This window comes from Papilio polytes, unplaced genomic scaffold (genome assembly GCF_000836215.1).
Source record: "Papilio polytes unplaced genomic scaffold, Ppol_1.0 DF821733.1, whole genome shotgun sequence".
In the NCBI taxonomy this organism is placed as follows: domain Eukaryota; kingdom Metazoa; phylum Arthropoda; class Insecta; order Lepidoptera; family Papilionidae; genus Papilio; species Papilio polytes.
The window spans coordinates 1,683,306-1,706,026 of NW_013527471.1; the positions used below are offsets into that span (position 1 = coordinate 1,683,306).

General features: G+C 34.8%; 1 protein-coding gene across 2 annotated transcripts in view; it reads right to left on the reverse strand.

Annotated features, from left to right (window-relative positions):
* LOC106108275 overlaps positions 1-22,721 on the reverse strand; it is a 96,397-nt gene that overhangs the window by 35,175 nt on the left and 38,501 nt on the right. The window contains exons 2-5 of one of the 2 annotated variants that reach the window (XM_013289387.1): positions 15,307-15,368; positions 9,475-9,571; positions 8,833-8,986; positions 6,736-6,865 (exon numbers count right to left, since the gene is read on the reverse strand). In XM_013289387.1, coding sequence (XP_013144841.1) covers positions 6,736-6,865; positions 8,833-8,986; positions 9,475-9,562 — 372 coding nt within the window. In that variant the 5' untranslated portion in view covers positions 9,563-9,571; positions 15,307-15,368. Of the gene's footprint in view, positions 1-3,221; positions 3,334-6,735; positions 6,866-8,832; positions 8,987-9,474; positions 9,572-15,306; positions 15,369-22,721 lie in introns of those variants that run through there. The other variant, XM_013289388.1, reaches the window with a different exon arrangement.

Here is a 22,721-nt window from a genome sequence, read left to right on the forward strand (position 1 = left end):
ACTTCACGCCTGTTTTCTGTGTGGTCGTGGTATTACACCGGGCGAGCCGGCCCATTCGTGCGAAGATGTTAAAGCGGGCACTACCACTGTTTAAACACTGTTTACACACAAGTACATTGTGCTGACCCTCCGTAGGGACAAGGGCAAGTTCATAATGACTTTTAATTACAGAGAGAATTCATTAATGTTACTACAGAACCTTACACTTAATAGATATAACATTTACATTCACAAATTACTTAATTACTGGACTTACAAAAGATTATACGGATAAGGGTTGAGGAAATTGAGCAAATTTTTTTTCGCTATCAGAATAAATTCTCATCGGTCACTGACATGTAATTTAAGCATAAATTGAGACTAAGTAGTAAGTAGGCAACTTAACAAATCGGCAGACCATAAAGTACGATATATTACAGTATCGTTAGAGAATTTTTAATTTGTTAATGCACAGTTAGTTTAAATTATCTTCTAACTGTAACTAATTTTTTTCTGATTTATACAAGCGATGGACTGTGTAGGTAATAAATAAATATTCACATACTTTTACTAACCTTAGTATTTATATTTGTATAACTAAACTGTTCTGTTAAAAGTGTGTTAAGCTTAAAGTTAGAGAGCTTAAAGGATTAATACTAAAAGCTTAAAGTTTAAATTTTTAAACAGAAATGCAGTTCCAAATTCCACGTAAAAGTTCAGCGCATTTTTATGCATTTAAAATGTGGGTCAAGTGCGGGTCGAAAGTCAGGTCAAGGTAGAGGATGCAGAGCCTTTTGCTCTCCGCAATATATGTAAAAGACCTTAATATTAATGTTTTCGATAAACATACTGTAGTTATGTTAGCAGACTTAGTTTTGACTATTATTATTATCATTTACACGAAAGGACTTAGTCATTCAAAGATTCTACCACACTTATTTATTACTAGCTTTCGCCCGCGACTCCGTCCGCGTGGAATTAAAAAAAAATGTGAGTAGCCTATGTGTTTTTCCAGACTATTCTCTCCATCTATAACAAATTTCATCGAAATCCGTTAAGCCATTTAGGCTACAAACTCTAACAAACATCCATCCATCTAAACTTTCACATTTATATTAGTAAGATAAAGTTGTTTTTTTTTTAAAATTTTCTTTTCCCTATGTTTAATTAAAAAATAATATAAATCTAATTCCTTAACTAACTTTCTTTTAGTTAATTAATCATAATCCAAGACGAAATTAAAAAGAATTCTTCACAAACAAAAATATTCCGTCTTCATTTTTTATTAAGACTTCTTTTGTTTCTGGTTTATTAAAACTTCGCTCGTGGTATAAATTATAGCATTTCTTTATAAAACAAAATCCGTGTTTTAATAACCTATTTAAGACCAGAACAGCTGAGGTCTTATAATATTTTAATCCTTTCTAAAATAGCTTCAAATAACTTAGAAAAAGTTGACTTAATGATATCTGTTTCATCTCCGCTGCCTTATCCTACTCCCGTAGGGTCGGCGCACCGAGTTTTCGTCCTCCAAAGCATTCTATCATCCGTCATCTCAGTCATCACTCCCTTCTTGATCATGTCACCTTTCACGCAATCCATCCATCTCTTTCTAAGTCTACCTCTACCGATGTACCCCTCCACATTCATAACTAACATCCTTCTTGTCACATGCGATTCATCCCTTCTCATAACATGCCCATACCACACTAACCTTTTACTCCTTATTTTCTCAACCACTGAGGCTACTCTCAAACTTCCTGTAATATATTCATTTCGTATCTTATCCCTTATCTTATCTTAATGATATCTGTTTGAATAACTTAAGTAATCTATTCTAATATTATAAAGAGGAAAGGTTTGTATTTTTGTATGTATTGAAATAACTCAAAAACTACTAGACCAATTTCAAAAATTCTTTCACCATTAAAATGCTGCGTTATCAGTGAGTAACTATATTATGTTTTTTTTTTCAATATTTCATACGGGTGAAATCGCGAGCAACAACTAGTAATTAAAATAAACGACCAAAAATTTCAGACTGACATTACTTTAGAAAACAAATTTTATCTTTCCGTCGCTCTCAGAATAGTTTAATATTAATTTAAGAACTACTTAATGTAGATTTAATGTACGAAATATGTATACCTCTTATTGTAGAATCCAACTCTGAGTATAGATATGCAGATATTTATTTAAATGACATTTATTAACTAGCTTTCGCCCGTGACTCCGTTCGTGTGGAATTGAAAAAAACAAAAGTGAATAGCCTATGTGTTCTTCCATACTATCCTCTAAAATGCCAAAGTTAATCGAAATCCGTTCAGCCGTTTAATCTACAAACTCTAACAAACATCCATCCATCTAAACTATCACATTTATAATATTGGTAAGAAGGTTATACAAAAACTAAAGTAAACAATTTTGATTTATTATTAGGAAGTTTGGTTTACTAAATCCACAAGCATGATGAATTTTATTGCATATTTTATTAGCAATTTGCAAACGATCCGAAGCCCAATTATTTAATAAAAAAACCGATAAAACCGGTTGTAAACGTCAAGAATTCTACATGTTTTGAACAACTTGTACAGGATATTTTTAATATTGAATTTATTTAAACAATCAACAAGTGCTTAATATATCCTTGAGCTAGGCTAAATTATAGTTTTTCAAATGAAATTTTTGATATTTTGAAATTACGACTAATACAAAGACATACAAAATATTATAAAGAGGAAAGATTTTTGTTTTTGTATATATTGAAATAACTCAAAAACTACTTGGCCGATTTTAAAAATTCTTTCAGCCTTAAAAAGGTTATTTATCTGTGAATAACGTAGGCTATTTTTTAATTTCACGAGAGAGAAATCGCAAGCAACAGCTAGTATATTAAAAAAATAAAACATGTCATAGTGTAAAAAAATTACATTTAAAACCAAATCGTCATTACAGATTAGTATAACTAAAACAGAGCCATTCAGTCGTAAACTTTTACATACATCTCAATGTCACAACCAGTTCGTTATTGATTTGTCGCCGGCAAAACATGACTCATAACCAATAAGCCCCTTTAACGCCTTAATAAAGCTAACCAAATTAACTTATAAAGAAATTTAAACACACTAATATACATAACAAACAACTAACAACATTTTCTTAAAATCAACAATTATATTAACAATTACATAATTAAAAACCACATTTATAAATCAATAGATTAAATAAATTTTAAATAAAACCTCTTTAGAATAAAAATACTGTCAACTTATAAACACAGATTTGAAAAAAGAACAGTTGCACGGAACGCGAAAAGTTTTTTCGAAATAACAACGAGAGGCGACCGCGTCGCGCGCTCGAAGATGCCGACTGAGTCATCCCATCTGAACGCAGAATCAAACGATCACTGGTATTATTTAATAATAGTAATTCCATTAAATATTAACGGCAGTTAAGTGGTCCTTAGTGTAGATACATTGAAGATTTTATTGACCAATTAACTGCAGTATATAGATTAAATTAGATTAAAACCATAACTAAAATTAACGTAAATTGTAACCAAATGTTTCAACTATAAAGCATATTTGAAACAAAAAAAAATCAAATATTTTATTAGTATAGGTTTTTATAGCACACCCATAAACATATTAGTTTTCTATCAGTGAGTTTTGTTACGAATGTTACATTAGTGTAAACCCACGGTTATATAAGAGTGCATCTTACGCAAGCTTAAGCACAAAGCGCAGTGTTAGAGCTTCGATGACGTCATCGCAGACAAACTCGTATTGTGTGTTTATTTATAACTTTAAAGGAAAACATACGTACTTAGTAATTCTATTAGAAGTAAATAAATTACAAAGTACTAATAAATTACTGTAAGCTGATTTAATTCCTAATAAATGTATGTTACCGTTAAATTTTTAATTCTGTCATTTTATAATCTGACTATAATAACAATGTGCATTATGAAAATATTCGATTTACGTTAAAGTTAACAAAATATTTGAATATAAAGGATAATTTGCGATAATAAATCCATCCATACGTCTTTTGCATTTGTAGTAAAGTATTTTTTTCCAAATAGGAAATTTGTCTTCAACATTTTATATCACGATTATTGAATAACTAGCTTACGCCCTCGACTCTGTTCGCGTGAAATTAAAAAAAAACATGTAGCCTACGTGTTCTTCCAGACTATGCTCTACATCTGTACCAAATTCCACCGAGATCCGTTCAGTCGTTTATGGTACATAAATCCATCCATTCATCTAAACTTTCGCATTAATAATATTAGTATTAATAACGTAAAACGAAATAAAATAAAACTGGAAAGATATCTGGTAATAAGGGAAATGACTCAACATCGCCAGACAGGAAAAGAGCCCGTCTGTGCGGTTTGTGCGTGTGTGCACAACACAAGTGTACATAAATGTAGGTACAATTAGGGAAACTGGTGGTGTTCCACAAGAAAAGCTACGATTTTTCTGCATTTTAAAACGAGACGCGGTACAAAAATACGCTTATAAATATATCTGTACGAAAAGTAATGTAAGGCTTGTTTGTTTTTATTATACCTTGGTTTGCACTCACTGCTGTCTAATTACATGTAGGTAGAGTTTGTCTAGTTGTAATGAACAAGGCATTTTTTCCTGAAGTGGAACACCGCGTAATTCCCCGACTGTACGCTTAGTATTACATTATAAAATCACTTAGCTTTAGTTATAAAGGTTCAATAACCTCAAATATATTTCTATATTAAGTTATTGTTAATTAATGTTAGCTCTTGGTTTAAAAATCGGTTTATTCATCCATAAGGTACTGGCAAGGTTAAAATCGGTAAGGCTACACTTATGAAGATAAAAATGTTGGAATTATTTTGTTATAATTTATCTTTTCTATTGATTTCAATCTGTATGTATACTAATATAATAAATCGTAAACACACTATTTCGTGGCGTAATATGCCAGCAATCACAGCACAATTTCGAATAATTCTTTTTTAATAAAAAGCCCTACACTTACGTCACGCTTTTTATATTTTCAAGCTATTAAACTTAGGGGGCCAATAAATTGAAAAAACCTTCATGTGGGAAGGGACCATAAACTATTACCAACATTTCAGAAGCAAGATTATTATGGTAACAGTAATTGACATTTGCAATTGAGAATATGACAGATGGAAACAGTAAAATAAAGTTTTTATCATTTCATGCGGATGTCGCACGGGAATAGTACATAAGAGTAGAAGTAAGAGGTTATCCAGAAGATGTATTTCTGTCTATTATTCTGGATTATATTAGGTTAATTTAGTTTATCCATCGTACGTAAATAGTTCAGTTTCCATGTTCAGCGTGAATGGTGATCACTGTTGCGTGAACCTTTGATATTGTATCCAAACCTTCAATCCGTTTCATTACATCGGGTAAACAGGTCAAGAACGTGTAATATGTCGTTTAAATGACACTTTGATATTGTTGATACTATTATAAGAGAATTCGTTAAATAAATATGACCGAAGATAGATGTTTAACTTGGGAAAGATTTTCATAATATGAATAAAAGTACTTTTTCACTTTTCAATTACTAAATTAAATTGATGTGCAAAAACTTATTAAGTAGCTTACGACCGCGACTTCGTCCGCGTGGAATTAAAAAACAAAAATGAGTAACCTATGTTCTTTCAGACTATGCTCTACATCTATGTCCAATTTCATCCAAATCAGTTCATCCGTTTATGCTAGAAACTCTAACAAACATCCATCCATCTAAACTTTCGCATTTATAATATTACTAGCTGTTGCTCGCGATTACGCCCGCGTGATATAAAATAAATAGAAAAAATATACCCTATGACACTCACAGAATAATTACCTTTCTAAATTTGAGAGAATTTTTAAAATCGGCCTAGTAGTTTTTGAGTTATTTCAAAACATACAAAAATACAAATCTTTCCTCTTTATAATATTAGTATAGATAGATAAGTAAGAAGTAAGATATATTTTATTAGGATCTTTGTTTCCTTAATAATTTGCATACTCATATGCGACATACAACTAAGTGAAAGTATGTTCAATTTAATATTATCGATATTACTTAAGTTGGAATATTTACAAATCATTCAGATTCGAGTACGTGTAGTTGTACGTGTACTTGAGTTTCTAAAGATGACAGTGTAATTTTATGAATAACTTTCGAAACTGAAAGTCTACAACGATTATTACGTAATAATGGCAATTATAATTTAATTTCGGTTACTTAAATATGAAGTAATTTGAATTTTGATAAAGCTTACCTTTTATTAGTTTTAGAAATCAACAATAGATGGCGCGATTTACAGTTATAGTTAGTTACATACTGGATATTCACGTTTTTGAAAATAAATAATGTAAAAAAAATGTAATGAATAACACCATTCAAACACATCTAATATTTATTTAAAACCTAAACATTAAAAAAAATTAAGAAAGGTTTTGAATTATCAGAATAATCTTAAAAACTATTTAGAATAATAGATGTCGCTAGTAACTTAGAAGTGAACGTTCGGAATTTTCTTACACACATTACAGTAAATAAAACAAAAAGAATATCAGAATGTTTTTTCTGCATACTTCATAATCAGATATATAATAAATCGGCGAAATTTACAATCAAACGGTGACAGCAACATTTCATTAACCAATTAGAATTATTCATAAAACAGAACTAAAAAATATTGTCGTAAACATAAGAACAGCTGATGTACTTATAATGACTTACCCTATGCGAGGCTGCGACCTGCGCAATCCCGAGGGTCCCGGGCCGTTCGTCACCCGATTCATCACCGGACCTTTCACCAGTGAACACCGAGTCATGGGACACAGACAGCCCGCTGCCGTAAGCGCCCTCTCTGCGGACAAAATATACATTAATTTGACTTAACATTTACAACTGAAACTTGAAATTTATGTAAAGATAACCAATGTATTGTATAGTTTGATCAGAAATATAAACTCTATATTGAGGGAAACTATGCCACTAAATTCTTTACGTATCTAGCTGTTGCTCGCGACTTCGCCCGCGTGAAATTAAAAAATATAGCCTATGTTACTGATAACGTAGCTTTGTAATAGTGAAAGAGTTTTTGAAATCGGCCCACTAGTTGAGTTATTTCAATACATACAAAAATCCAAAAATCCTAACCTTTCCTCTTTATAATATTAGTATAGACAGATATAGATTGACATATCTACTAAAGAATCCGATTGGAGCGCCTTCGACAAGATTTTTTCTTGGTTAGGCTACAAAGTTCTCTGGTCAAAAACAATAAGAATTATATTTTTCGCCTGTTAAACTGGAAAGAAAAATAGTGTCGTGTTCGAACAAGGTAATTCAAGTACAAAATATCAAACCTTAGTATGCACTAAGTACTAATCTAAAAGCCCTTTTAACAAAAGAACACTAAAGTGATTGAATAATGACAAAAGACGACTCTTTGATTTATTTTGGAAAAGAGATAGACCGTGTCCCTTGACACTTTTATGCGGATGCAGCCACTCGGAAGTAATTAGGGGAAGTACACACTATGAGTTTTTGCAACGCGGAAAACTGCAATTAGAATGCAATAACAAATATTTAATTTGTACTCTTTTATCTTACTTACTTTAATATTATAAATGCGAAAGTTTAGATGGATGGATGTTAGAGTTTGTAGCCTAAACGGCTGAATGGATTTAGATGAAATTTGGTATAAATGTAGAGGGTAATTGAGATGGACACATCGCCTATTCACTTTTTTTTAATACCACGCAATTTAGTCGCGGGCAAAAGCTAGTATATTAATAAACAATAGATAGTTAAACATTTTAACCGTATCACGACTACATTATCGATAGAAACGCAAAACAAACCCTTTGTTACAACTCTATTTCGCATTAAAAAGTTTACAATGCACACACACCCTTAAGTTCTACGTCTTTGTTAGTTTGGGTGACAACTACACAAATTGTATTAACATAAAAGTGTAGACATAAGTGATGTGTCACGTCTAGACAGTACTCGACTTTATTGAACGGATGCATAGAAAATGTTTAGACAGCGTTTAAAAAGGGTTTATAATTTTAAGCAATTGTGCACTTTTTTGTATGCTAAACGAGTTTATTTCGCATTCTAGAGTGTATTAAAATAAAAGTTTATATTACTTCTTCCTTTCCACCCTTTTCTTAAAAGGAAAGGATGGGAAGAAAAAGTGGATTTGACGGTGGAGGAGACGCATAGGAAGGGAAAATTTCCTCTTTATGTGCGTCTCCTCCTCCGTCAATCAAGGGTAGGCAACGCATCTGCAATTGCAGATGTTTATGGGCAGCGGTCGCTTTCCATTTCAGTGGATGGTGGCCGCTTGCTCGTTTGCCATCTTATATTATAAAAAAAAAAGTTTATATAAAAATGTAAACATATACAATATGTGGGTAAAAATGAACACTAAAAATTATGAGATGAGGTAGTAAGTATGGGTAACGTAATGCAAAGAAATTCAAAAAATATATACAAGAAGCATAGGTAACACATCACTTTAGATATTTTTCGCATGATCCTCACTAACACCATCTATTGTTAGATCCTCAAAACCACAGGTACATAATTAATTGTATTTAAATTTTATTTTGCAACACTGTTTTGTTTATTTTATAACAGCTGGAGCTTATTATAATTTTGTAAAATGTCAATACAAGGACAAGAGATTGTGTACTATATTTGACAACTAACATAGTACCTATCAAAGAAGTTACCGGTGAAAAATGTTGTTCACTGTCTAGTCTATATACTTGTTAAATATCTTTGATGTAACGTTACATGTAACATCAAGTGTCAACTGACTTTCTGCGCGCATGCCTCTCAGCATCAAGCAGTTCGCTGGTCGAGCTGCTCTTCGGGTCAGGCTCCGCGTGGGGGGCGTGAGGGGCGCGCGCGGCGCTGCGTCGCCGGAACATGCGCCGCAGCCCCCGTAAGAAGCGACCCGTCCGACCTTCGCCTGGAACACACACACATCACTACTAAGATAAGAATCATCACACAAAATACACCGAAGTTTTTTCTTTCTCTATCTGTTTGAAGCTCAAAACCTACGTCACAACGGCGGATCGGGGCAAGGGGTCATGGGGGTCATGACTCCCCCCTAAGCTGGTTGGTCAAGAGTTTGACAGACTCGACCACGACTATGTGACTCCCTCACCCCGGCGCCAAATCTGGATCCGCCTTTGCTTCGTCAAGAAATTGTCAAATCAAACATTTATGCTAAATTTGACCTTTGACTAAACTATCGCACAACTATTTAGTTTCTATTTTAATCTTATAAGGTAATATGGTGCGCACTACTAGATTTTTAGTTATACAAAAACAGTTGAAGTAGCTACAAAACAATCGACAATCACACAAAAATTGTGCACTAGTTTACCGTTCTTACTGTACAATATTCGACAAGTGAAAATCAAATTTGGTTGTACAAAGTATAACACTTACCATTGGAGGTGTGCTGCGGCGGTCGGTAAGGCGGCTCCAGAGAGCCCTCGCGCACGCAGGACATCAGCCCCGCGCCGCCGCCCGACATCCGCCCGCCCTGCAACATATTAGATCCTGTAGTAACTGAGATCAATGAACTACCATATACGCTAAATATCAAGCAAGATCAAGCAGTTAGAAGGTGAAGACAGCAGGCGATGATAACATCTTCTTATGCTGGAGGTCAAAACCTACTTTGAGTAAACATATGAAATGCGAAAAACATCTTATCAGACCTTATTTTGATATCGGGGATTTAAAAAAAATGTAGTCAAGTTGTGTCTTAACCAATTTATGTGTTCCATCATTGTCAAGGGGAGAGCTAACCGTCTCCTTTCAATAGAGATCTTATCAGACCTTTTAAGAATTTATACTAGCTTTCGCCTGGAATTTCTCGTGGAATTAAAAACAAAGTAAGAAGGCTACTTGTCCTTCTAGACTATTCAACATCTGTGCTAAACATCGAGATCCATTCAACAGTTTAGGCTACAAACTAACGAACATTTATCTAAACTCTGCATTTATTACATCATTAAGAAGTAAGGGATTATTCCCAACCGTCATTCCGCTCTGTCCCCAGGTGGAGACAGATGAGAATAAAAAGTTTCATCCGTCCCACCTTGTGCGACGAGGGGACAGTTGGAAATAATTTCATTCCATAACGGTTCCATTTGTCACCTTATTGGTGTAAGTGGGACTAAAAGGTGGGACGGAAGAAACTTATTCTCAAGTGGGGACAGAGCAGGGTGACGGTTAGAAATAATCCGAAGAAAGATGCTATAAGACAATCAAATCATTAAAAAGCAATGTTCTAACGTTATCACTAATCGGAGTTCCCGCGTTACTTCGCAAGGTCAGGGTCTGCGCATTGGAAGTCAAGGACATTGTCCCGATCGATACGGATGCTGCGCGAAGGTCCCGCGAGTGAGAGGCACGGGGGAAAGAGATAGATATACCATTAACACGTCGTGTGAAATGACCCGAATATATTATCCTACATTAAATTTAACTCGAGCTTTTATACCCGTAAAAGTTATCTTACCATCTTGATCTTAGTAACATTATAAATGCGAAAGTTAAGATGGATTGATGTTTGTTATACTCGTAGTTTGTAGCCTAAACTGCTTAACGGATCTCGATGAAATTTGGCATAAATATAGAGGATTGTCTGGACCACCGCATAGGCTACTTGCTTTTGTTTTTTTTATTTTACATTCCATGCGTACCGAGTTGCGGGCGAAAGCTTGCAATTTATAACATTAGTGAGAACTCAACTCCATCCGCGTGGAATTAAAAAAAAACAATAGTAAGTAGCCTATGTGTTCTTCCAGATTATGCTCTAGATCTATGCCAAATTTCATCGAGATCCGTTCAGCAGTTTAGGCTACGAACAAACATCCATCTAAACTTTCGAATTCATCATACTAATATTATAAATGCGAAAGTTTAGATGGACGGATAGATAGATGTTTGTTAGAGTTTGTAGCCTAAACTGCTGAACGGATTTCGATGAAATTTGGTATAGATGTAGAGGATAGTCTGGAAGAACACATAGGCTACTCACTTTTGTTTTATTTTAATTCCGCGCAGACGGAGTTGCGGGCGAAAGCTAGTTTATAATATTAGTAAGATACTAAAGTTTAGATGTATGTATTGATGTTTTTAGAGTTTGCAGGTGAAAGTTGATGATTGGCATCGATGTAGAGGATAGTCTTAACAAACATGTAGGTTACTAAGTTATTTTAAATCCGGACGGAGTCGCGAGGATACGCTAGTTGTATAAACAGAGATGGATTAAATGTAAACACGGGTACACGTAACTTGTGTTAAGCCGCAAGTTGTTTACGTTTGAAAGGCTCCGTTCCCGACCTAAATGGATTACATCAGCCTCTAATGCGATAATTCTTGATACATATATAAGATAAATAATTATTTAGATACTAGCTTTCACCCGCGACTCAGTCCACGTGGAATTAAAAACTAAGTACCCTATGTGTTCTTACAGACTGTCCGCTTCATCAATGCCAAATTTCATCGAATCCGTTCAACTGTTTAGACTACAAACTCTTACATCCATCCATCTAAACTTGCGCATTTATAATATTAGTAAGAAGTAACTTTAAAATCCTTTTTTGTATCGATCTCAAGGATCAAATAGCTTAGTATTACCTTTAGTAACCTCGAGTGCGGGGAGATTTTCATTAATAAAAAGCTTTATCCAACTAAATACTAAATCATATGATGGTTGCATGAAATAGAAAACGAGCAGTTGCAAGATTACATAACCCTTGCAATGCTAAAACGTTGCAAAGTTCAGAAACTGAAATATTACTTGGTTTGGGAACTGGGTTTGTTGATAGTATTGCGTGCTATTGTTAGAAGTTTGGTTTATTTTTCTTGAGTCACGAATTGTCTTGGTGATTAAGAGATAATAAAACTGTGTAAGAAGGAAAAAAATAAATGCGAAATGTTACCGATAGATTGTTATTATAGTCAGTTTATATTTTTAAGGTGTAAGATTTATTTCTAGTCAGTTGTGAAATGACTGTATTGTTATTCGTACTTCAACACAACTTTTTTTTGTGACTGAATCGCCACTGTTGGCCTTGAGGCATTTACTGATTCACCGGGCTTGAGGTGGCCGAGCGCAGATTGCGCTTTGCCTAAACCTCGTTTATGAGTAACTAAGCTCGAGGGCTCCCTCAGGAGCCTCGGCACGAGCCGTTCCTTCGTTATTATTACCGGATTGGGAGGCCACCGAGCTCTTAGATCGCTTCGGTGGACGCTCTATGGAGTGACTAGGCACAAGGGCCCCCGAGAGGGGTTCACAATTTTTATATAGTGCACGTTTATAAAGAATTTCAATGGAGTGGAAAATTCTTTTGTGTATTCATTCGTAAAGCAATATAACTTTAATAAATCTCCGAAAGCTTAAGCGTTAAACTTATAGATGAACAAACATTATTGCTTATTTCTTAATAATTATGGACGTCTTGAAAAAAATAATAATAGGATATTATTACTACATTATTAAGCAAGGATAACAATATTTAAGTGAGCCCAAACCGTCTATTTTTTGACATTTTTATATAAGCAAATTTGCTGAAAAAGTTCTTCAAACTTGGACTTTAATATGTGACTTAAATGAGCCTTTTTCCTGTTGTATATACAACACAAACACGGCCTAATACTGAGACTAACTTACTCATAAACGAGGTTTAGGCTAAGCGCCATGCGCTCGGCCACTTCAAGCCCGGTGAATCTGTAAATGCGTCTTCAAGGCAAACAGTGGCCATTCAGTCACAAAACTGAAACTAATGTTAGTAACTAACAGACGTCAACATATAAATGGAATCTTTAAAAGCGGCCCTATTATTTAAGACGCTGTTAAATATTTAATGCTAAGTTGCTGAAGTTTCCATTTACCTTATACCTAGTTATTCATTAGTTAACTTTAAGAGTAAAAATTACGTAGTTCGGAAACGTTAATAAAATTATCGAACTAAAAACCCGGCAATAAATGTCGTTTTAGTAACGGTGGATAGTAACATAGAAAAGTAGCACACGTATTAATGAACCTTAAAGACCTTGTAAAGAGAAATTAAACATCATCATCATCACCAGCTCACTATAAGTCCCTACCGAGAGGCTCGGAGCCTAAGTAAGGAGTGACTAGGCCATAGTCAACCACGCTGGCCCACTGCGGGGTGTTGACTTCACACATATCTTTGAATTTCTTCGCCGATATGCGCAGGTTGCATCACGATGTTTTCCTTCACCGTAAGAACGTAGGGCAAATTATGTACATATGAAAAATCGAAAATCACATTGGTACATGGCGGGATTCGAACCCAAGACCTATAGATCACAAGTCAAGAGCTTAAACCACTGAGCCACCGACGCTCTAGTAAATTAAACACATCGTTTAAACAAAGACAAAAATAACCCAAACACCTGGAGTTTGTTTGGGAATTCCGATTATCCAGTAAGGGGGTCAAGGCAACGGATGAACAAAGAATCGCTTTAAATACATACATTAAATTTGTTAAGAAACGAGTTTTTATACGAAGAGGTAACAAACTAAAACTTAACTAGCAATTGTGCGATTGTCGATTGTTTCGCAGCAAATTCAAAACTGTTTTTGCACAACTAAAAATCGAGTGTGCACCTCCATAGCTTATAGGAATCAAACCGAGACTAAACAGTTCTGCGATAGTTTAGTTCCAAGTGTAGGCAGCGCACCTGCAATTGCGGATGTCTATGAGCAGCGGTCGCTTTCCATTTCGGTGGATTCAGGTGGCCGCTTGCTCGTTTGCACCTTATATTATAAAAAAAAAGTGTGCGCTCTTAATATTGTTTCATTGTTTTGGAATCACGTATTTTGTAACTTTCATAAAGGAACTATCAATTAAAAAAATCTGTTAGATGAACATTAAAAATTTTCTCTTCCTATTTATGACTTTAATATATGTTGTAGGTATTAGAAATCTTACTTCTTACTTATATTATAAATGCGAAAGTTTAGATAGATGGATGTTTGTTAGAGTTTGTAGGCTAAACGACTTAATGTCCACGAAACTTGGCATAGGTGTAGAACATAGTTTGGAAGAACACATAGGCTACTTACTTTTGTTTTTTTTATTTCACGCGGACGTAGTCGCGGGCGAAAGCTAGTCGTATATAAATTACAATTTTGGGTCAACTTTGCAACAACTCTATAGATATCAGGATTATTGTTATAAAATATGCAACAAGCCTTGAATATCTAACTAAGAGCAGGTGTGCTCGCCAGAGTAATAGGTTGATTCCATTTTATGTGTAGAGGCTAAGAGCTTCCGAGTCAGTTGGTATTTTAAAGAACAGGATATATAGGGTAATTTATTCATTAACAACGTAAATGCTATAGTTTTTATGGATGAAATTTGGCATACAAGTATTTTTTATTCCTCGGGGACGGAACCGTGGGTCAAAGCTAGTTTATACTAATATTATAAAGAGGAAAGATTTGTATTTTTAGATTTATGTATTTATGTAAATAACTCAAAAAATACTGGGCCAATTTTGCTTTCTTGATGTTGGCAACAACTTATGGTCTCTTTCCCACATTAGGGTGAAAATATATAGCTTAAAGCAAGACGTAAGTGTAGGGCTTTTCATTAAAAAAAGAGTTATTCGTAAATATGCTGTGATTGCTGACATCTTAGGCAACAAAGAAGTGTGTGTTTACGCTTTATTATAATAGTATAGAAGTATAGATTGGTATTTAATTCTTTCTTCTTTATTTAATTCCGTGTGTATTTCAATATCCCACTGATAGTATTACAAGAGGAAATAACGTAAAGGAAATGCGGTACGCGGATGAAACTTGAAACTCGTACTCATTACTTTCTTTTTATCAGGGTTACCAGCTGTAATATTATGTTTTAATTTTATGAGGTAAATGAAATATGAAAAACCAGCTGTTGCTCGCGACTTGTCCACGTGAAATGAAAAAAAAACATAGGCTATGTTACTCAATGATAACGCTTTTAATGGTGAAATAATTAAAATCGACCTAGTACTTTTTGAGTTATTTCAATACATACAAAAATACAAATCTTACCTCTTTATAATATTAGTTTAGATAAAGTTATAAAAAAGTTGTTTACGTTGTAAATTTATACCTTAATTTTAGTACATATGATAAAAAAAACTTAGTTTTTGGTTAAAAAAACGTCATAAATAAGTCCAACTCAATATATAATTAACATTAACCTTGTACAATAACTTAGATTTCAGTCATTGATAACTTACCCGTTGGTTTCAGGGGTGTGTTTGGAACCCGGCTGCCATGGCGACCGGCGACCCCGAGCGACCTGCAAACAAGGAAACCATTTCAATACAACGAAAACTTGTAATTCGACGATTTTATACCCTGAACAATTCTAGGTAAAATACAAATAGACAGGTTTTACGATCTATCACTGACATGAATAAATTGTTTGTTCAATTTTTCCCAAGAAATCCCGCCAAACCGCTAAAACATTTTTCCTCAATAGACGCATGTGAGCAGATAGGTGATGACATAATTTTCCGTTAAGATTCCTGGTTAGAAAAATCATAATTAGTAAAAAAACACTATTAAATTGTTTAAACAGTCGTGAAAAATTATTATAACTAGCTTTCGCCCGCGACTCAGTCCGAGTGACATAAAAAAACAAAAGTAAGTACCCTCTACCTTTCATCAAGATCAGTTTACCAGTTTAGGCTACAAACATCCATCCATCCATCCATATAAACTTTCGTATAATTGTGTAAGAAGTAAGATAGCTAATTATTAAAAAAATCTTCAGATAAACCCCCAGTTCGAAACTAGTCGTGAGTGTTAACCTTATTATAGTTAAAACAAGGTATGTATTGTTTTTTAAGTAATTTGTGTTCCATTATAGACTCTGTTACAGGAAAAAGTACGTCTATTACAACACCTAATTCAATTAGATAGATAAAAGAAATCCATTTTGTTCCAAGTCTGTTTCTCTTCATTATACAGTCGTGTTGTTTTAATAAGATTAACTGCGGCCACTATGTCTTTGTTAACACTTTCTACTATTTCTCTTTCCTTACAATTTCCTATTTAATTATTATCTACATTTTTTTTCTCTTTATTTTTGAAAGGGATTTTGGTTCCTTAAAACATGTCAGTCCCATAATACCTTAAACTAAATACTGAAACAATACAATTATAAACAAACACAATACAAAATAATAAAGTGAAAAATAAATAAAAACCAATAATAGTATTAACAAATTGCTACAAAGCCTTTAACACCATGTAGCTGACTTCGTCTGCTAGGTCCGTCAGTGGCTCGGTCAAAGCAGACCGAAATCCATCAACATGGTGTCTTAGAAGTTTGTGTCTGTTATACAGTGCCTCTCTCTCACTATCTTCATTTATTTTGTTGCAATTGCATCAAGGAAAGATCTGCTTTCAATTTAAAACAAAATTATAGCCAACTAAAAGAGAACTATAAGATAATCTTACTAATATTATAAATGCGAAAGTATAGATGATTGTTAGAGTTTGTAGCCTAAACTACTCAACACATATTGATGAAATTTGGCATTGCAGAGAATAGTCTGAAAGAACGCATAGGCTACTAAGTTTTTTTTATTCCGTATGGATGGAATCGCGGACGAAAGCTGGTTATTTAAATCTCCTGCAGGCATTTTTTCTTTAGTGTCACGCATATCTTTCACAAAATCTATCGATACTTTTATTTCGTTTGTAATTTTTTTTGTGACTGGATGGCCACTGTTTGCCTTGAAGAGGCATTTACAGATTCACCGGGCTTGAGGTGGCCGAGCGCATGGCGCTTAGCCTAAACCTCGTTTATGAGTAACTGAGCTCGAGGGCTCCCTCAGGAGCCTCGGGGGGAGCCGTTACTTCGTTATTATTACCGGATTGGGAGGCCACCGAGTTTCGTTTGAAAGTTTATCAAGATTTCTATTTTACTATACTTAGTCAATTTCTAAACCATAAAGATACGATATTCCGTGTTTTTTTACTGTGACCGATTTCGAGGTCGCAGTAATTTATGAAAAGAACGAAGACAAAAGCAATAGACACAAAAATTGTAAAGTATAATCAGCGACTCGGTTTATTCAAATCCGGTCCCCTCTGAGCCGTAATTTGTTTTTCAATGGCATCGAGTTAGATTCCGCTTCAAAAATAAAATATTCACGCTCTCAAAATCTTAATTACGAATTACAATGATGTTTGCCAGATGACGACACGAAACGGTACAATTAAATTATTATTTTTAAACCAGCTGTTGCTCGCGACTTCGCACGCATGAAATTAAAAAGAAATTATACAAAATATAGCCTATGTTACTCACTGATAACGTAGCTTTCTAATGGTGTAAGAATTATTAAATCCGTCCAGTAGTTTTTGAGTTATTTCAATACATACAAAAATACAAATCTTTCCCTTTTTATAACAATAGTATAGATATTGAAAACTGCATCAAAATCCGATGCGTAATTTTAAAGATCTAAGCATATATACGGATACGGTTGTTGTATTGACTCTTCATATAAAACTCAATGTTGATAACAATAATATTTGAATGCCTGACATATATAAAATAAATAAAAAAAACACTATTTATTGACCAAAAATATCAGAAAAAAAAAACAAAATTTACAAAAAATATCAATGAAATAAAAAAAATTCTTGGCAAAACGGAGAAGGCTCAGCTGATGTCTTCAGCTTGTCACTTACCGCCGCGTTTTTAGCCCCCCCCCCCTTAACTTAAGTAAACTATGTTTTAATCTATTTGTAGGTATACGTGACTAGATAAACCGATGACCTAGATCCGGCGAGCTCGTTGTCACGCCTCGCTGGCTCCCGGCCGCTTTCATCAAATATACTTTTAATCCCATTTTTAATTAACAAGGTTGTCAACCATTTTTATAATCAGGAAAAGTATTTAGTCCTTTATCCAAATGTGACTAGAGTAACCACACTTCTTTCGCTTTTGTACAGTTAAGGACAATTTAGATACTACAAAACTCACAGATGACATCGGATGTCCATATCAAGCAATAAAGTTGAGGAATTATAAATTGTAGAAGAAGTGGGATTTCCTAAAACCAGTTTACGAGAACAGTTTGGGAACTTTCAGGCTTAGAATTCATGTACAAAGTTATCCTTAGATGGAATAATGATTCAGTCTTGAACGATAAGCATTGTATACATAAACCTTTAAAGGCCGAATACTGAAACGAATCTATACTATTATAATAAAGCGTAAACACACACTTCTTTGTTGCCTAAGATCTCAGCAATTACAGCATGTTTCTGAATAATCCTTTTTTTAATAAAAAGCCCTACACTTACGTCACGCTTTAGGTTATATATTTTAACGCCATTAAACTTAGGGGGTAAATATTTTGGATAAAAATTCTAATGTGGGAATGAGACCATAAATTGCTACCAACATCTAGGAAGTAAGGTTGCCGTGGTTTGTCAAGTCATTTACCATTGATAATTTGACAAATGTAAACAATAAAATAAAGTTTTTACATTTCTATGCGGATGGAGCCGCATGGGAACAGCTAGTCTTTAATATTACGCTTTTGACGTCAACATTTTAATAGATTTCGAAATAGTGGCCTTTAATGTTGTTACATATTTAAGTCGTTTCAGTACACTGCCTTAAGAGTCTATAAGACCAAATGATAAAATATAGGACATTTTTCTGTTTCTTCGATATGGCAACCCTAGCCAAGTCCCTACCTTAACGCTTGCTCGCTCATTTTTTGCTTGAAGCCATTGAACTACCTTTACTTGTACCGCTATCTGTTTCAGTCATTGAAACCATTATTGTCTAAACAATAAGGTACACTTTCGTTTGTTTTGTGTTGTGAAATAACTTGGTAATTGTTTTCCTACGTATTTTATCTGTAAGTTCAAGGTTTGATGCACCGTTTGCTCGGAGTTTTTACCTCGATAGAGTTATTGTGGTAAAATGTACATGGAATACGTTTTTACGAGTTTAACATTGTACTATAAATAATGTTTAAAAATTTCTAATATTAGCGTTTGAAGATATCGAATAATCTAAGACCCTTCGGAGGTCCATCACAGTAAGCGATTATTGACAGTCAAACTAAACTCGCACATGCGTAAATTATTTCTTATTCGTGTTTCTATTTTTTTTTTATAGTAAAAGGGGGCAAACGAGCGGCGTGTACACCAAGGTGGTCAACGACACCCATGGACATCCGCAACACCAGAGGAACTACAGATGCGTTGCCGGCCTTTGGGGAAATGATAGGCTCGCTTCTTGAAGGACCCTAAGTCGTATTGGTTTGGAAATACCGCCGAGGACAGACCGTTCCACAACGCGGCTGTGCGGGGCAGAAAGTTCCGCGAAAACCGCACGGTTGTGGAATGCCAGCCATCGAGATGGTGAGGATGGTACCTGGCGGTCTGTCGTGTCGTCCGATGACGAAACTCGGCGGCAGGAATCGCTCCAAACAACTCCTCGGAACACTCCCCGTGGTAAATGCGGTAAAAGACGCAGAGGGAACTGACGTCCCTCCACAAGGCCAGAGGATCTAGCCGATCGGTAAGAGCTCGGTCGTTGACGATTCGAGTCGCTCTCCGTTGTATGCGGTCAAATGGAAGAAGCTGGTATTGGGGTGCTCCCGCCCAGAGGTGCGAGCAGTACTCCATGTGGGGCCGAACTTGCGCCTTGTAAAGTAGTAGGCGGTGGCCGGGCTGGAAATACTGCTTCGCCCTACTGAGCACACCCAGCTTTTTGGAAACCAGCTTGGCCTTGTCTTCCAGATGACCGCGAAACTGAACGTCACTCGATATGTCAACGCCGAGAATACCGATACTGGCTGAGGCAACCAGGGGAGTGTTCTCAACCGGAGATTGACGACGAAGGGGTCTTTTTTATTATATCTTACTAATATTATAAATAAAAATGTGTTAAAAATATTCTCTTTCGCAGTTTAGATGGATAAATGTTTATGAGAGTTTGTAACCTAAACTGCTTAACGGATGTCAATGAAAGGCGTAGATGTAGAGCATAGTTTGGATGAACACAGAGGCTTTACTTTTGTTTTTTAATTCCACGCGTACAGAGTCACGGGCGAAAGCTATATAAAATAGTGTGATTGAAATGAATGTATTCCATATAAAACTTCGTGTATAAAGTTTAGTAAAATTCCTACTTTCACATGGCAAGGCTTCACGTTAGCAATAAAGAGCCTGTCTCTGCCGAGGTGAGTGCATTGAGCTGGAAAACCTTCCCTGTACTTATGGATGTTTAGGGGTGTCAAAATAAGATTTTAAAAAGTTAATAGCAAGTTTGAAACTTTGCAGTCCACCTTTTGTAGAGGTTTTTTTGGCAAGTTTGCTACAATTTCTTATTCTGTCACAGCAAACTTTTTGTAGAGGTTTTTAATATATTATTGGACTAGCTGTTGCTCGAAACTCGAAACCTATGTTACTCACTGATAACGTAGCATTTTAATGGTGAAAGAATTTTTGTAATCGGTCCAGTAGATTTTGAGTTATTTCAATACACACAAAAATCCAAAAACACAAATCTTTCTTCTTTATAATATTAAGTAAGTATAGATATCATCAAATTATTTGATGTATAAGCAAAAGAGATAACTAACTGTGGTTTTCGACTGTAATGATATGGATTTTAGAATTGGCAATTTCTAAAATTCTTATTAATAGAGAAGTAAAGATTTAAGAATAAAATTTTAAATTATTCGTGTGTGAGTTTCTGACAACCCTATAATAGCGGGATACGAAACTCTTAACGTAGATTAAAATAGACGCTGTCGACTCGTTGCGATCTTGTACCTTTTGATTCTCTACTTGAAGATATTTTCGTTCGCTTCTACTTTGTCTTAAGTGTATCTAAAAACGTTGAATATTTTCCTAAGTGAAGTTGACGTTGTTTTAAAATCTTGTAAGTGAAATTCTGAAACAATTACTGGAGATAAGCGTTTATAAAATTCGGACTAATAGCCTGCCTTAAGAATGACAGTCCGTCATATCTCGTTTCTGTATTACACAGCTTGGCATGGTTTTTATTTTTTTTAAGAGTTTAGTAAAGATTTTCCATCTGTCTTCTATTCATCATCACCTCACTAAACTATCCTCACCGAGCTCGGTGCTTACCCCAAGATAGAGGTGACTAGGCCATTATCAACTAAGCTGGCCCAGTGAAATTTGGTTTTTTCAAGTGCGGTTTGGTTGGTCCAATCTTTGAATTTCTTTGCCGATATGTACATGTTGCATTACGTTTTCCTTCATCGTAAAAACTTCGGGTAAATACATTTAGTGAATGACAAACTCTTAGAGTTTAGAAAACCGGACGAGTGTATAAGGGCGGGATTCAAGAGTAGAAGAAACGAACGAGCAAAAATTCATCAAAACCTGTAGTCAAATGTTCAAAGAGGACAATGTAAAAAGGTTGGGAATCTCTTTAGAGAGGTCATTTAATTTTAATACCAAATTGTCTTCAAAACGATGTAGACACCTCGCTCTTATTCTCACATAATAAGGTCAACAGAGTTACGAAAAACATACAAAGCGTATCGTAATGTCGCAATGTTTTGTTGGACATAATGAAATAATCGTAATTGTTTTGACCTTGTTAAAAATAAGCGATCTAGTTATTCGATTTAATTATAAAAGTTAATTTTTTAAATTTTATGTCAAATACTAGCTTACCCCTACAACTCTGTCTGTGGGAAAGTAACCTATTTATTAGAGCCTGCCACCGTCTGACCGTTAATGTCTGACGGGAGTTTTGGTATTAATTCCACGCGGACGAAGTCACGGGCAACAGATAGTCCTTAACAAATCAAGATCCACACTGGTAATCCTAAATCGCAACTAATTGGACTTTTAGATTTTAATAAATTAATAAACTAATTGTATTCTGAAACTTATTTCTCAGAAAGTTAAAATGGCAGCCTTAATTGTTTCCTAAATGTAATTACTAAGTCAAATACAGTCAACTTCGAAGTTTGGTTCAACTGTTTGCCGGAAGGAAAATGCGAATTGGAAATAGTTGACGAAATGGAAATTTCAATACTAACTTCAGTTCGGAAATTGTATTTGAATGGGCATTATAATTGTGAGTTTTTATTGCCTAAAACGAAACCTAAGGACGCACACGTTTGACTAAAATATCGCACAATTGTTTAGTCGCGCTTTGATTTCTGTGAGCTTATATGTGGGTACGTATACTACTCGAGTTTTAGTTGTGAAAGTAAACAGTTGAAGGCTGCAAAACAATCGACAATCGCATAACAGTTGTGCGATAGTTCAGTCAAAGGTGTGCCTATGTTATTGCGGATGTCCAGCATCGATCACCTTGGTATTTCCGGTCGTTTGCCTCCTCTTTTAAAACATACAAAATACATTTTCATTGGTATTTAATAAATTGGGATGAAAAGTTTTTATTTTACGTGAAAACGGGATTAAAATAGATAACTTAGTATGCAACGAAGCACTTTAAAGTTTCAGTAGCAAACTTTAAGTTGTTAAGCATACAATCCTGCCTCATCCGTAAATAGACAGAGTGCTATGTTCCCGTTTTTGACCGACTTCCCAAAAGAAGGAGGTATTCAATTCGTCGGTATATTTTTTTTTTTTTTTATGTGTGTTACGGCATAACTCCGCC